This window comes from Vicia villosa, linkage group LG1, assembly GCF_029867415.1.
Source record: "Vicia villosa cultivar HV-30 ecotype Madison, WI linkage group LG1, Vvil1.0, whole genome shotgun sequence".
Classification (NCBI taxonomy): Eukaryota; Viridiplantae; Streptophyta; class Magnoliopsida; order Fabales; family Fabaceae; genus Vicia; species Vicia villosa.
The window spans coordinates 74,416,136-74,431,155 of NC_081180.1; the positions used below are offsets into that span (position 1 = coordinate 74,416,136).

At 34.2% G+C, this 15,020-nt stretch overlaps 2 protein-coding genes across 2 annotated transcripts; both read right to left on the bottom strand.

Annotated features, from left to right (window-relative positions):
• Nucleotides 1–359: 359 nt before the first annotated feature.
• Nucleotides 360–2,855, bottom strand: LOC131645993 (uncharacterized). The gene is made up of 3 exons (XM_058916176.1): nt 2,850–2,855; nt 1,712–2,624; nt 360–1,594 (listed from the first exon to the last, which is right to left on the bottom strand). The coding sequence occupies exons 1-3, from the start codon at nt 2,853–2,855 to the stop codon at nt 564–566; spliced, it is 1,950 nt and encodes a 649-aa protein (XP_058772159.1). The 3' UTR covers nt 360–563.
• Nucleotides 2,856–6,584: 3,729 nt separating this feature from the next.
• LOC131642344 (uncharacterized) lies at nt 6,585–9,315 on the bottom strand. Its single transcript, XM_058912605.1, has 2 exons — nt 8,611–9,315; nt 6,585–7,309 (listed from the first exon to the last, which is right to left on the bottom strand). The coding sequence occupies exons 1-2, from the start codon at nt 9,155–9,157 to the stop codon at nt 7,104–7,106; spliced, it is 753 nt and encodes a 250-aa protein (XP_058768588.1). The 5' UTR covers nt 9,158–9,315; the 3' UTR covers nt 6,585–7,103.
• Nucleotides 9,316–15,020: the final 5,705 nt, after the last annotated feature.

Here is a 15,020-nt window from a genome sequence, read left to right on the forward strand (position 1 = left end):
ATAGTGGTTTGTAAACTTATTGGCATAGTGGTTTGTAAACATATACCAGTACTAATTTTATTTTTTGTCATTTTAAATTTTTTTTCACATCAACGAGTGTTGATTTAATGGCGGATTCATAGATTCAAAAACTCAAACTCAATACTAAGACCCTATCATATACATTCTCCTTTATTTAGAATAACTTTCATTTAATATTTAAAAACTAGAAGAGGAGTATTATTCACAATGATATTGACAAACTTTGTGCTCTATGCTTGAGTGTGGATGAAGAATTATCCACAATGATGAGGAATTGGCAGGCATACATCATTTTAACCAATTCATTCAAGCATTAGAGGGTAAGAAATTAAGGGCTTACAGGGCAATGGATACCACAAATTGGCTTCCTAATGTTGTACTTAGGATGGTATAATTTACAAGCCATTAGAAAAAATAACAACAGAATTATAAATTATTTGTAATGTAAGTAATATTTACAACCAATAGAGCTCTATTCTCATATGAACAGTTGAGAACTACCCTTTTCTTCTTTTCTGTATTTCTTTAATCCTGCATTCGCTTCACAGAATCGTGAACAGATCGTCCATCGGTATGTCTAGGCCATCCGCATCATCATCGTCTTCTAAGGTATCCATATAATTGTTTAACCAAGAATCCAGGTCTTTATCTGCACCAACTTCTATGGAGTCTAGTTCAGGCATGTTTGTTAAATCCAAGGCAGTTTCAATCGCGATATCGTTAGTACTATAATCACGTGATACAGAGCCAACATTATTGTTACCACTGGAAACCAGTTGATCAGAGCCACAAGCCAAATAATGCTTAGAGTTAGTATTTTCCGCCAACTTGCCAAGAGATCCTTTTGCAGAAGTAGAGAGTCCATCTGTCTTCGGTTTGGCCTTGGCTTTTGTTTTACGCTCACTCCTTGTGTTACTTGCAGCAGAGCGGCCGCCTTTTTTAACCTGATTTCTCATAGAAGTGTCCTTGTTTGTTCCTCTTTTACTCCTCTTTCTCTTTGTTCCACCCAAGGACGAATTACCAAGAGTTGCACTAGCACCAACGTCATCAAGTAGCACTTTTCCATTCTCCCCTCCCAAAGAATCACTAGCACCAACATCATCAAGTAGCATTTCTCCTTTCTTCCCTCCCATAATAGCACTAACACCAACAGGTAGCACTTTACCTTTCTTCCCTCCCATATTAGCGCTATCACCAGCATCATCGAGAAGCATTTCTCCTTTCTTCCGTCCCATATTAGCGCTAGCACCTACAGGTAGCACTTTACCTTTCCTCCCTCCCATATTAGCACTAACACCAACAGGTAGCACTTTACCTTTCTTCCCTCCCATATTAGCGCTAGCACCAACATCATCAAGAAGCATTTCTCGTTTCTTCCGCCCCATACTAGCGCTAGCACCTACAGGTAGCACTTTACCTTTCTTCCCTCCCATATTAGCGCTAGCACCAACATCATCAGATAGCACTTTACCTTTCCTCCCTCCATTCAGTATTGGTCCAGTCATGGCAAAATCCAGATTGGATTGATTGTTTGAATTTTCCAAAACATTTTGCACCCTCGAAGGAAATGAACCTGCAAAAGCCAAGGCCGGAACAGATATAAATAAGTTTTTTTTCCTTGATAAACATGACATGTAACTCACGTTATTTGAGTATCAAAAACAAATAAAACATGACGACAATAGAATACCTGATGGTGCAAAATCTTGCTTAGGGTTTTGAGCAAGTGGTCGGATATCATCAACAGTTGAAACAGTATGGTTGTCAAGAGCAGGAGTTGCAAATAGGACATCATTAAACATGGGATCCTCAAATGTCCGGCATCTAGCAAGGTAAGCATCTATGCCGACACTTTTTAGCTCCATTATGAGTTCATCCTCCATAAACATTTGGTCACGTGTAACGGTAACATTCCCATTACAAGAAACTATCTCAGTGTAGTCTATTTCATGCAGAAAAGATATGTCTTCATCTCCATCAGTTTCTTCAATTTGATCGTCATCGATCAAAGCTGACAATAGTCTTCGGTACAACGATGGTAGTTTGTATTCTAAATCCATTTGACTGGACAGAAAGGTGCCTTTGTGAGGTTGATCAACCATGTCAACCATTGAAGATAACTCTTTTGAATCAGATTGATTTAAAATGTTTCTCCCTCTATCTCCTTCAAATGGCATAGGCATTTCATCACAATTATAGACCGGCGGTGATACCCCATTTGCTCTTCGAGTGCTAGAATTTTTTTGAGGCCTCTGCCCAACCCGTTGGGATAAATGGGATACAGAAGATTCTGGACGCATATGATTGATTGCCCCTATCAATGAATGAGGCTGGTTCACATTTGAAGATTGCTCCCGGGCGTCATTAGCTTGCTTTAGATACTTAACTCTTTTTGGCTCTACTTCCCGATTAGTGGATCCACCAAAGACGGTGTCCGAGGAATGTTTTCTTTTCATTGTTCTATCCCGTGTTTCTCCACTTACAGGTAACCTTTGAATCTTGTCTTGAACACCATCACAAACCTTGCCAACATCCTTAATGTTGTCTCTAGCCTTTCCAATTGCCAAAGCCTGTCTCCGAAACCTATTGTTTTGCACTTTCGCCTAGTATTTATCACCAAAAGATATCAAGTAAATATAGATTAGATATTTTAAAAAATAAAGTATTAACAACGTCAAAAAAAAAGGTTGTACTCAGAAAACAAAGGAACGTAGCATGTTCAGTATTTAAGAGATGAAAATCAAATGAACAATTAGTCATCACTAGGCGGCAAAACATGGAGAGATAGGTAAAGGAAGAATGAAAGCGTGAAAGGAAGAGAGAAGTACCTGCATTGCATTGACCAGAGAAGAAGATGGAATTAGCAGAGAGAGGACGAAGACGAACGAGAGTTTATAAACTAATAGGGCGGCAGATAGAAGAAAAGGGTTTACGTTATGTGACTTAGTCAGGGTTTGATATTGATGCATTTATTATAAAATTAATTCAACAATATATTACTATAATAATAATAATAATAACTATAATAATAATAATAATAATAATAATAATAATAATAATAATAATAATAATAATAATAATAATAATAATATAATAATAATAATAATAATAATAATAATTAATAATAATAATATTTCCCAGTTGATATAAGTGGAAGTCGTTGATTTAAGTAGAGGTGACATGTTACGGAACTTTTATAAATATATAATCTTTTTTCAATTAAGATATCAAATTATCAACTTTTCTCATAATTCTAAAATATCAACTTTTTAAACAAAAAAAAATTACTTTGAATCGCAACTACTAGATAAATTCTAAAATATCATCTTTTTGCAAATTCTTATTCTAAAATTTATTTATATGAAATTTTCTGCAAATATTTTAACAAAATTAATTCCTACGATATTTCCTCAAATTTTTCTGCGAAAAAAATTAACAAAAATCTTTTTTTTAAATCATGTATTTGGAGAATCTGCTCCGTATAAGTACATTTTCGCAGAAAATTTTACAAGTTATACTAAAGGAAAATTTGAAGTTAATTAACAAATAACAAAAATAAAATAAAATAAAATAACATAATTCTTCCATAGCATTGGGCGGGCATGTAGTAATAAAAAAATGTTTAAAATCATGGTGTTTTAGTAATAAGAAGGAAAAGTATGATATTTTGGTTAATAAATTAAAAAATAATGGTAGTTTGATGAAAAGTCTACATGTTAGCCAGGACTTTTATATCGATAAAATGAAATGATAATGTCATTTTATGAATCTCAAGTATTTTTTTATTATTGTCTTTATGAAAGCTTGATGTTTAATAGATCTGTTTAATGAAACGTATAATATGAGGATGTCATTTTTATGTGAATGAATATGAATCATTAGATTTTAAAATAAATTGTGGAGATTATATGTCATTCTTTTTTTCTCTCTCCTCCATTATTTATTTTAATAATAAAGGAAAGAGAAAAAATGACACATAATTTCCACCGTATTTTAAAATATAATGGTTCAGATTCATTCTCATGTTCTCACATAAAAATGACATTCTCAAGACATTGTATACATCTTATTGGAAAGGAACTAGAAAAGGTGAAATTTGTTGGTTCTAGCAAAGAAATATGTGGTTGCTTCATCGGAACAACACATGGGTCACCGTGTGTGTGTCAACTTGCCACTTTATAAATACTAGACAATCTTATTCCTTTAGACTCAATTCATAAATTTTAAATGAAATTGCACATTGCAGAGCATGAGGTCAGTTATGATGAGAGTGGTACAAACTGGGATTTAGAAGCAGAGTGTAAAGAGTTGAAGACATATTTCAGCTCACTAGATATTGTAGGCCAGAGAGTGTTGAAGAAAAAGGTTTGGGAACTAATACATTCATCCACAACTTCTTTGTGTCCACCGCTGGTGAAGTACAAGCCAAAGAAGGGTGCTGAGAAGAGTAAAAAGATTCAAGAGAGTAACATGCATCGTGATCGTAGCCTGTGGGAGAATGCACAGGGCTCGCAAGGGAGTTAGACTACGAAGAAATCGCGCACAAAACCAACAGCAAGTCAACCGTCAAGTACGGTGATGGGCAGCCAATCGTCCACCAAATCTCCAAGACATCTCTACTTGTCACAATTCCCACCTTTCTTACATCCATACATCGTTGACATTATTGATGTTGGTGACGACAGAAATTGTGGTTTATGTGCTATTGCAACTCTACTTGGATGGGACGAATAGTCGTGGCCTATGATTTGAACGCAGTTAGATGCTCAAGTTTATCAACACTCTCAATTAGGGATGTATTACTAGTAGACTCCTGTGGTGTGCAGGATAGGGATAAATAGATGACGATTCCTGATATGGATTACCATATTGCTTCTAGATATAGTATCGTTTTTGTCTCCCTTTCCAAAAGACTTAACATCACATTTTTCCCTCTTGCCTTAGCTCCACCTATTTATGCGAGCAAGCATAAAATTATTGCGATTGGTTTTGTCAACGATAATTATTGGGTTCAAGTAAAGTTGAAACCTGATTGCCCACTGCTTCCCGTCCTTGATCGTTTGAGACAAAATTGTACTGATGATGCAAAAGTATACAAATCAACATATACAGATCGCTTTAATCACTGGGAAGACGAAGGTAGGCAGACATCCTGACAACTATTATATGTATATATTCAGTCAGGTTTCTATTTTACTGATTCAGTTATTCGAGAAAAATCAAGGAAAAATATGAAATAACAACTTTCTGGTTTCATATCTGAAACTTGTAAATTTCTGGAATTTTTTAGTAAACATAAAAAAATTTAAAATTTTTGGTACCGGAAATTTATAAATTTTTGAGAAGTTTTGGTATGCATCGGAAATATAAAATTTTGATAACAAACATAAAATTTTAGCAAATCAGAGTAATTTTTTGAAATTTTTGATAATTTATTGAAATTTTTAGTATGCACCGTAATTTTTGATGTTTCTGATATTTTAGTACGGGTAATTACGACAAAACACCCTGATATTTTTGATAAGTTAGAGAAAAAATGGGACTATACTTTAGTCTATATTAAAGTTGAGGCCTTTTATAGTAGGATGAGCAACTGTGAACAATTTGCAAGGAATAATTTTCCTCTTTACCTACCATTTTTAGTGTCATCGAGAGCTAATTTCAGAAGCCCTATTATTCATTTTAAAAAAATCGAAATGAAGTTTTAGATGCAACTATTATCAGCTTCACTTGCATGTTTAATGAAGCTTTAGATGCAATTATTATCAGCTTCACTTGTATGTTTTTTCTGTATTTTCAGATATACATTCGGATTAATTTTAGAAAAATTTAAAAATATATCTCTAAATTAAATTTTAATGAAAATAAATAAAAATTGGTGCGTTAGAAAATGTATCTTTGAAAAAATTCAATAATATTTTAAAATTTTCTGAGAGGTGTGTTATGAGAGAAATTCCTAAAATTAAATGTGATATCAGAATCATTTCAACGAACCTGAAAAGATGAACGTAATTTTCACTTTTTTTGTTTTGTTAATTCTCGTTACTCTTTCTTTGGCTGAGCATATTAAAAGATTTATTTATCTTTCATTCTTTAATGTAAGTAATCATATTTTTCTACTTTTCATTAAAAATCACCTTTATAATTACTTTGACTGGATATGTATAAATTAAAAAATTATTTATATGATTATGAACTTCTTTATTTTTTGGTTAATGAGCATACATACTAAAATTTATTTATCAACATAATTTTCTTCTTTTATTTAGAGATATGATTAGTTATTATAAATAGCACCGCAATTTCATTTAAATTAGTGATTGAGATAATTAACTTTCCAGTACAATGATCCAAATACTATTATTTATTAAATTTCTAAATAAAATCAATATAAATTTTCATACTTAGTTTTCTCTTATTTTTAATATTAAAATTAATTTTAAACATATTCATATTGATACGCTTTAAAAATTTTCAAATTTTCAATCACAACTATATTACAAAGAATTAAGAACCTAATATGTGCCTAACCATCATCCACTGGACAAGAGTAATCACAACAATTAAATACTGAGTTCAATTTTTTCCAACTAAGATCTTTAGAACATTCAAACTATCATACAACAATATTACAACAATAGAATTGACTCTACATCATGCAGCCCTGCACGTGTTTTTGCATTGTGTCATAAGCAATTTCAGAACAAACAATAACTCAGCCTTATGCTAAGAACAACATGAGCTTTGAGCCAGACAGTTTATCAGTTGACATAAATCATAATAACTTGCAACAAACTACACTCATAATCATTATCCATGGGCATTACAAGATGAAACGGTCTTTTCTATGGTGTTCCGGCTTTTCATAATATGAGCATTCCATTGTTCAACTCATGAGTTTCCACTATCATGTTCGAGCAGAAGAAGCCAATAACCAGAGAACAGGTTTTAGATTAATTGGAAAACAATAATGCTAAGAAAGTAGAGGCACAGGCAGAATCTATTTTTACACCTTTTTTTTTTCCTTCCATTCGGTACTGTTTGGAAAACCATCAAACTGTGATTGACAAAAACATTCAGATTTAGTCAACTAATCCGCCCCCATATCTTTTACTCTTTGGCACGGACAATCTGTCTGCGGACCATTCTTCGAGTGCCTTGCGATGGAGGGCATTCATGCGAATGTAAGGCCGTTTTTGCTTTATCAGCTTTTCAGCAGTCTTCCAATCCTCGGAGATGCCTAGTGCTACTAACAGTGCACACATAACAGCAACACTTCTCCCATGACCTTTACAAAGGAAAGGGATAACAAAACAAAATGATGTTAGTTATATCATATTCTTATAGGCAAGTATTAATAATCTAGTTTGGCAACTATGTTGTTAATCTCAGAACTTAATAGTTGAAGAACCACTATTGCAAAGACTAAAATTCAGTATACAAAGTAAACAAAAATAGATCAAATACACAATTAAAGAGACCGCCCATCATACTTAATAGTTGAAGAACTTAAAATAGAGATAAAACATAAGTAGAGAAGAAGAATATAACATAATCGCACTAAAAGTAGAAGAAAAAAACGATTTTTCAGCAAGAACATAACAAAATAAAGAACGTGACATCACCGGCTTGGATTGAAATTACCCTAATTAAAAAAGAGTTAGTGCATATAACCGCAATAGTTGAGAAATTTATCCACAAACCCTAATAGTGCATATTATAGCGGACGCAATAGTGGTTGGGGGCTGTAGTTAGTGGCCAGTGGCCACAAGCCCACAACAACTGCTATTGCTGATAGCGCGCTATTGACAACATAGTTTGACAGGAATGAAATAATAGAACATTAACTTTCTAACTCAGATTATATTGAGAATATTTTATAGCTCTGATAAACTGTTTACAACTCTACTCATTATAAGTTGTGGATACAATGTGTGGGGTGAGTTCATGTGTGTATCCTTGCTAATTGTAATTTAACTGTGGACACATATGACCAATGAGCGTCCAATATATTATAGTACCACAACTAGCACTAGTCAGTCAGCACTTACTTCAGTGCATGTGTCTGATGCAAAAACCTAAGAATATTAATACGGAGTAGTTCACTTTTCTGCATACTTCTGCATCTCTGAATGTTTGCTCTGAATGTATTCATTAATTAATGCAACAACATAGATCAACTTTCGTCATAATGTTCTATCCAGAATCATGTTTCTATCCAAATCACCAATCTCGAGATCTTGATAACTTTTCTTATAGTTTTTCTAAGTCTTCCTCTACCTCTAGTTGTTTGACTTCTCTCCCTATTTTTCCACCCACAGAATCTACATGTTTTATCCCTACATACTCAAACCATCTAAGTCTATTTTCCACCCGGTGCTATCGTCTAGCGCAAGCGCAAGTGGTTGATTAGATTATGTGTGAGTGTTGTAAATCCATGGGTACCAGGTTCATTCAATCACACTCATCACAAAAAACATAACCACTAATTTACTCAACACTTATCTATCCAAAAAAGAAACCATGGTCAAATATAAACAGCATTCATTGAATGAAAAACAGGTTAAAGTGAAAGTGAAAAGTAATTACCATAAGCACAATGAACAAAAACCGGCCTATTAAGATCCCTTTTCCTGCAAGCCCATTTAACAGCCAATTCAATATCAGCCGGTTTGGGAGACCTAGTATCCCAAGTAGGAACACACCTATACGGCAACCCACCCGTAAACCCCTTCAACCTCGGAAACTCACAGGTACAATCAACAACAGCAGGATCCCCCGGCGGCAACTTCTCCGGCGAAGAAGGCCAACCACCAACATAAAGCCCGTCATAAACCTCATTAAAAGCCGGTTCACCGCTCCGCCGTCTGCGAACAGCGGAGAAGAGTCTAACGAAGTAGAGATAAGGACTGAAGATAATTAGGGATGAAATCGGGAATGTTCCGTCAGAGGTTTTGCCGAGGAGGAGTGGGAGATCGATGGAAGGATGAGATGCGAGTGAAACGAGGAAGGAGACTAGGGAAGAGTAGAGAAAAGGGAGGGATAGAATTGAGAAGCCTAGGTTTTTTAGGTATGCGAAGAGGAGGAAGAGTAGTGTTGCTTTTAGGGCTATTAGTACTGAAATGCCTACACCCATTTTGCTGTGAAGAATGAGTAGAGTAGTTTATGTGGAGTTATATAGTTAGTGAAACATGAATGGTTTTGAAACTGAATAACTGCGGGGAGAAGAAGCAAACGAGATCGGGAATTTTTCTTTGCTAGTATTTGGTCCACGCGATTACGTGCGACGAAACCATTTTGATGTCGTTTACTTTAAAAAAAAAAAAAAGTTTAGGTTTATTTTAGATCTAGTTGTTAATTTTTTATTGAATTTAATTTATGATTTAGCGTGAGAGCACAGCTTAACGAACGTGAAAAAATTCGCATTATAAATTATGCATTAATTTATTTAAATATTGTAATTTGTTATTTTTAACGTAAAACTTTTTTGGGTTAAATTTGGTATTCACTCGTATTATTATCTTATAAATATTGTTAACTAGCTTTTTTTTTATATTTATTTATTTATTTATGCAACTAAATAATATTTTTATATTTGTTTATTAATTTATTAATATTTATTCCATTAACTACTAATTTTTTAATTTTAAGAATTATTTTATTTATTTTTTAAAGATATTTTTATAATTATTTTATTTATTATTATTATTATTATTATTATCTATTCCAGGGCTTTTCTTAAAAAACTTTCTCACCCCACCCCATAACATTTAGGCGCACCGCCGAAATGACAATTTTGCCCTCGTGCTTCCGTAGATGGATCTCCGGAAGCACCCTTTTTTTGTTTACGTTTATTTTGTTCCGTAGATGCACATACGGAAGTATTCCGTGGATCCATCTACGGAAGTAGACAAGAACAGAAGCATTTTGAACCAGAAAAGACCCATGCATTGATTCATTGATTAATCGATATTACAACGAAATTTCAAACAGAAAATTAAGAAAGCTAATAGATCTAAGAAATAAAAACGGTTAAAACAACGTCATCTAACTCATGCATCATTTGAATGCAATTGATGTCCCATTTTCACTTCAACCCACCAATGTTCCATTTTTCCGGTCGCAAACGAGGTACTTGTTCTAAGCCTCTAGATCCTTTTGATTTCTTGTCTGGGTTTGTACTCCCCCTCTAAAAAAGACATGATAGTCCTCTTGAGTTGGTCGAAGGAATGGATATTCCAAAACTTCACCGGCACGGGGGGTTTGACGGGAGAGAAAATGACATACCCTACCCTTATGCGGTATTTCGGTTCAAGATCTGGACGCTTCATTGATGTTCGGTGACACCCATCCGGCCTAATGCAAGACATTTTTGTGTTTGTGTTTAGGGTTTGTGTGTTTGTGTGTAATGCAAACCTAGAAACCCCAAATTTATATAAGCCTTTGGAGACTATGGACCACACAATCTCTATCACAGAATGTTCCGTAGATATATCCACGAAAGGGTTTTAAAATTCCCCTTTCCGTAGATGCATCTATGGTAAACACGCATTATTTTTCAAATTATCACCTTTTGTAGATGCATCTACGGAAGTTTCGCTGTTTGTTTTTGCAGCAGAAGCAGTGCAATAGCTAGCAATAGATTGCAAAAGGAAAAATGTATAAACACATAAGCATCTAATAGTATCTAGACTGGCCACTGGCGTAAAAGTGTTTGAGTAGTCTACTCCAAAAATTTGAGCGTAGCCTTTAACTACCAGCCTCTCCTTGTGCTTGTTGATGGAGTCATAAGCATTTAACTTGGTTCGAAACACCCACTTAACGCCAATGATTTTTCTACCTTGAGGTCCATCAACAAGCTGACATGTATTATTTTTCTCTATCATGTGCAGCTCCTCCTTCATTACAACCATCCATTTTTTATCAAGTTTTACTTCATTAAAATCAGCATGCTCACAAACAACAATATTACATCTTTGATTTACATCGGAAAGCAATCTAGTACCTCTGATTGGAATGTAATCCACCATCTCATTTTCCCAATCTTCAATACTTTGTCTCTCAGCATTTTTGAGATGATTTGAGGCTTGATTTGACACTTTTAAAGTCTCCTAGCTCCATTCTTCATTTTCCACAAAGTGCATGTCTCTACTAACGACAATATTTCTCGTTTCTAGTTGAAAATCTTTGTAAGCTTTGGATATTGTGCTATAACCGATGAAGATGCCTTGCACTGCCTTCTTATCAAGCTTATCACACTTAACTTGAGGAACATAGGTGAAGCACAAACAACCAAATACTTTAAGAAAGTTTAAAGAAGGTTTATATCCATACCAAGCTTCGAATGATGTTTGATTCTTCACCGCTTTTGTGGGAAGCCTGTTTTGAAGAAAAACTAATGTATTTGCCGCTTCAGCCCAAAACGTTTTTGATAAGTTCTTCTCATGCAACATGCATCTTATCATCTCCATTATGTATCAATTTCTTTGTTCACTAACTCCATTATGTTGTGGAGTGTAAGGAGCAGTAAGTTGGTGTTTTATACTCGCTTCTTCACAAAAAGAATTAAATTCTCTAGATGTGTATTCTTTTCCATTATCAGATCTTAGAACTTGAATATTGCAGCCACTTTCATTTTCCACCCTTTTCTTGAATTTCCAAAACATTCCAGCAACTTCTGACTTGAATTTTAAGAAAAAAATCCAACAAAATCTTGTAAAATCATCAATGAAGGCAATATAATAAAGGCTATAGTAGAGAGAAGGTGTTCTTTGTGGTCCGCATAAATCAGTATGAATTAACTGAAGCTTCTGTGTTGCTCTCCAAGCTGATTTTGGAAATGGTTGTCTGTGTTGCTTTCCAGATTGACATGCTTGGCAGTGATGAAGAGAATCTTCTAACGTAGGTAAATCTCTCACTAGTTTCTTTATTTAAGTAGTAGTAATCCTTGATGATGATAATGACCAAGCCTCTAGTGCCATATCTCCTCCAATGGATTAAGCGTGAAACTTTCCCCCCTCATCTTGACCTTGAACATTTATTGGCCAGTAACATCCTTTATCCAGCAGTGTTTGTTTTCAAAGTGTACCTTGAAGCCTTTCTCCATCAATTGACCAACACTTAACAAATTTTGGTCAATTTCTGGAACATAAAGAACATTAGAGATAAGTTTTGTACACGAACAACTTTCAATTGTAATGGTGCCTTTTCCTTTGACAGCTATATATTGCCCATTGCCGATTATGACTTTTGAGGTTTCTGAACTCCTAAATTCCTTGAACAGCTCCTTATCGTATGTCATATGATTAGTGCAACCACTATCAATTAACCAACTGTCAATTGAATCACTGCTTGAGAAGCAAGTAAAAACAATGAGTTGGTCCTCGAACTTGTGTGCCTGCTTCTTGCAACTTAATTTCAGTTCTGCAAATTAAAGCTTCGTGACCAAGTTGGTTACACTTTCTGCATTTTGCATCAGGTCGCCTCCAACATCTAAAAGGAGGATGACCCATTTTGCCACAATGTTGACATGGAGGATAATTACCTTTGAACTTCCGATCTTGTTCTTATTGTTGCTCGTTGTAGCATCACCACTTGCAACAAAATTCTTCTTGTTCTTTTACTTCCACATTTTCTCTCTGTCACGATACTTGACTGAAAGTGCTTCTTCCACAACTCCTTCTTGCCTCATGGCCCTTCGTTTCTCTTGGGCTTGCAAGGCATGAATGACTTCTGCTAAAGTGATCTTACAAAGATCCTTTGTGTTCTCTAAACTAAAGAGGCTAGAGATGCTTCATATCTTTCTGGCTTGGTAACCAAAAAAAATTCTACAATTCTGGAATCAGCAAATCCAGTGCCGAGTAAGCTGACCTTGTTTGCAATAGAAAGCAATTTGTCTGAGTAATCTTTGATTGTCTCAGACTCTTTCATTTTCTACAACTCAAATTCTATTCAGATTCAGAACTTGCATGTTTCGAATTCTCTCATCCCCTGCATATTCTTCTTTCAAATAGTCCCATATTCTTCCTTCAAATTTTCTCTTTGTTTCTGAAACACCAGCAAAGAAACACAATTTTGCCTGTGCCTCTTTTTTTTTGTGATATTTCAACTGAAGCATAATAGGATTATTCGGCAGCGGAGGAACTTTATAATCCTCTTCTATGGCTTCCCAAGCATCCAAAGCTTCTAGGTAAGATTCCATTTTTACTGCCCAAATGTCATAGTTGTTCCCATCAAAGAGAGGAGAAGCAACTTTTGAAAAACTTGACCCATCATCCATTTTAGAGGCCCTCGAGAAGAGAGCTCTAAATACTAATTTGTTGTTATTTTGTAAAGTTGCAGTGAAAAGAATAAAGGCAGTTGTTGGAACAAGTGGAAGAAGAATATTAATTTCATTCAATTCCAATGTATAAATACACAATAAAATGATAACTGTCCACTAGGATCATGTTCCTATAAATTAGGCCACGATTGAATACTGAATCAAGATGACTTAATGCTAGAAAAAAAACTTAATTAGAAATTATGAAACTTATTTGAAATATTCAAAACAGAATGAGAAATAACAGGAAACTAAAATCTGCAAATGTGGCAGCAATTCTAAACACAATATGTAATAATACACTTACCCACGCTTCGTACAACTACTTCAGTTTGGTTGTTATAGCAGAGATGTGCTATCAGGTTTAGTAATACCCCTTGGTGATTTGGTAGATATTGTGAATTCTTTGAAGAGGGTATCACTCTTGGCACTGTTAGAGTATTTAGAAAGGATTGAATTCGAAGACCCTAATACAAGAACGCTCAGGGAGTATATGCTATCAGTTGATATTTTGTGGGTTCTCCAACAATACAGGAAACACGACAGAGTCGTCGTACCCACTTTAAAGGTATTGCCTTTCCTAAGTAGTGCTTTATACTAGGGGTGACAAAATGGATGGATTGGATGAAAATGGATTGCATCCTTAATGGATGGATCAAACCAATCTATTAATCCATTACAATCTATTAAACTCTCTAAATAAAAATCCAATCCAATTCATCCATTAAAGAATAAAATACATCTCATCCATCCATTAACAAATTTTTAATGGATGGATATCCATCCATCCAAAAGATAATTAAAAATATTTTATTTTTTAAAAAATTTCATAAAAATAATAATTTACGTATTTTAAAATAGTTTTTTCGTTTTTCTGAAAAATAATTGATTTTTCGTTCTTCCGAAAAAATTTGAATTTTTGTTTTTTCAAAAAATACCCGATTTTTTCGTTTTTCCGAAAAAAAACTCGATTTTTTGTTTTTTCGAAAAAAACTCAATTTTTTCGTTTTTTTTGAAAAAAACTCGACTTTTTTCGTTTTTCTGAGAAAAAAACTCAACTTTTTTTCGTTTTTTCCGGAAAAAACTCGATTTTTTCGTGTTGCCCAAAAAACTCGAACCTTTTCGTTTTTCAAAAAAAATATCGATTTTTTCATTTTTCCAAAAAAACTCGACTTTTTCCGTTTTTCGAAAAAAAAACTCGACTTTTTTGTTTTTCCAAAAAAACTTGACTTTTTTCGTTTTTCCGAAAAAAAACTCGATTTTTTTCGTTTTCCCTAAAAAATCTCGACTTTTTTCATTTTTCCGAAAAAAACTCGATTTTTCCATTTTTCGGAAAAACTCGACTTTTTTCGTTTCCCCAAATAAACTCGATTTTTTCGTTTTCCCCAAAAATTCTCGACTTATACTTTTTTATGGAGAAATATATGCATGGATACGATACTAAACCCAAATAATTGGCTACTAAGAATTTACCTTTATGTATTCTTTACAATAGAAACACTAATCTTTAAATAAAGTGGAAAACACTTTGCACTTTGGGACCATTTTGCAAATCACGATGGAGTCACAGGAGTTAGGCATGTCTCGTTGCGTGTTCTGCAGAATATAATGGAAAACACTTCTGCAATTGTCACATCAATGATTTTTTATGGTTGAGTGGGACCAGATTCTTTAACTT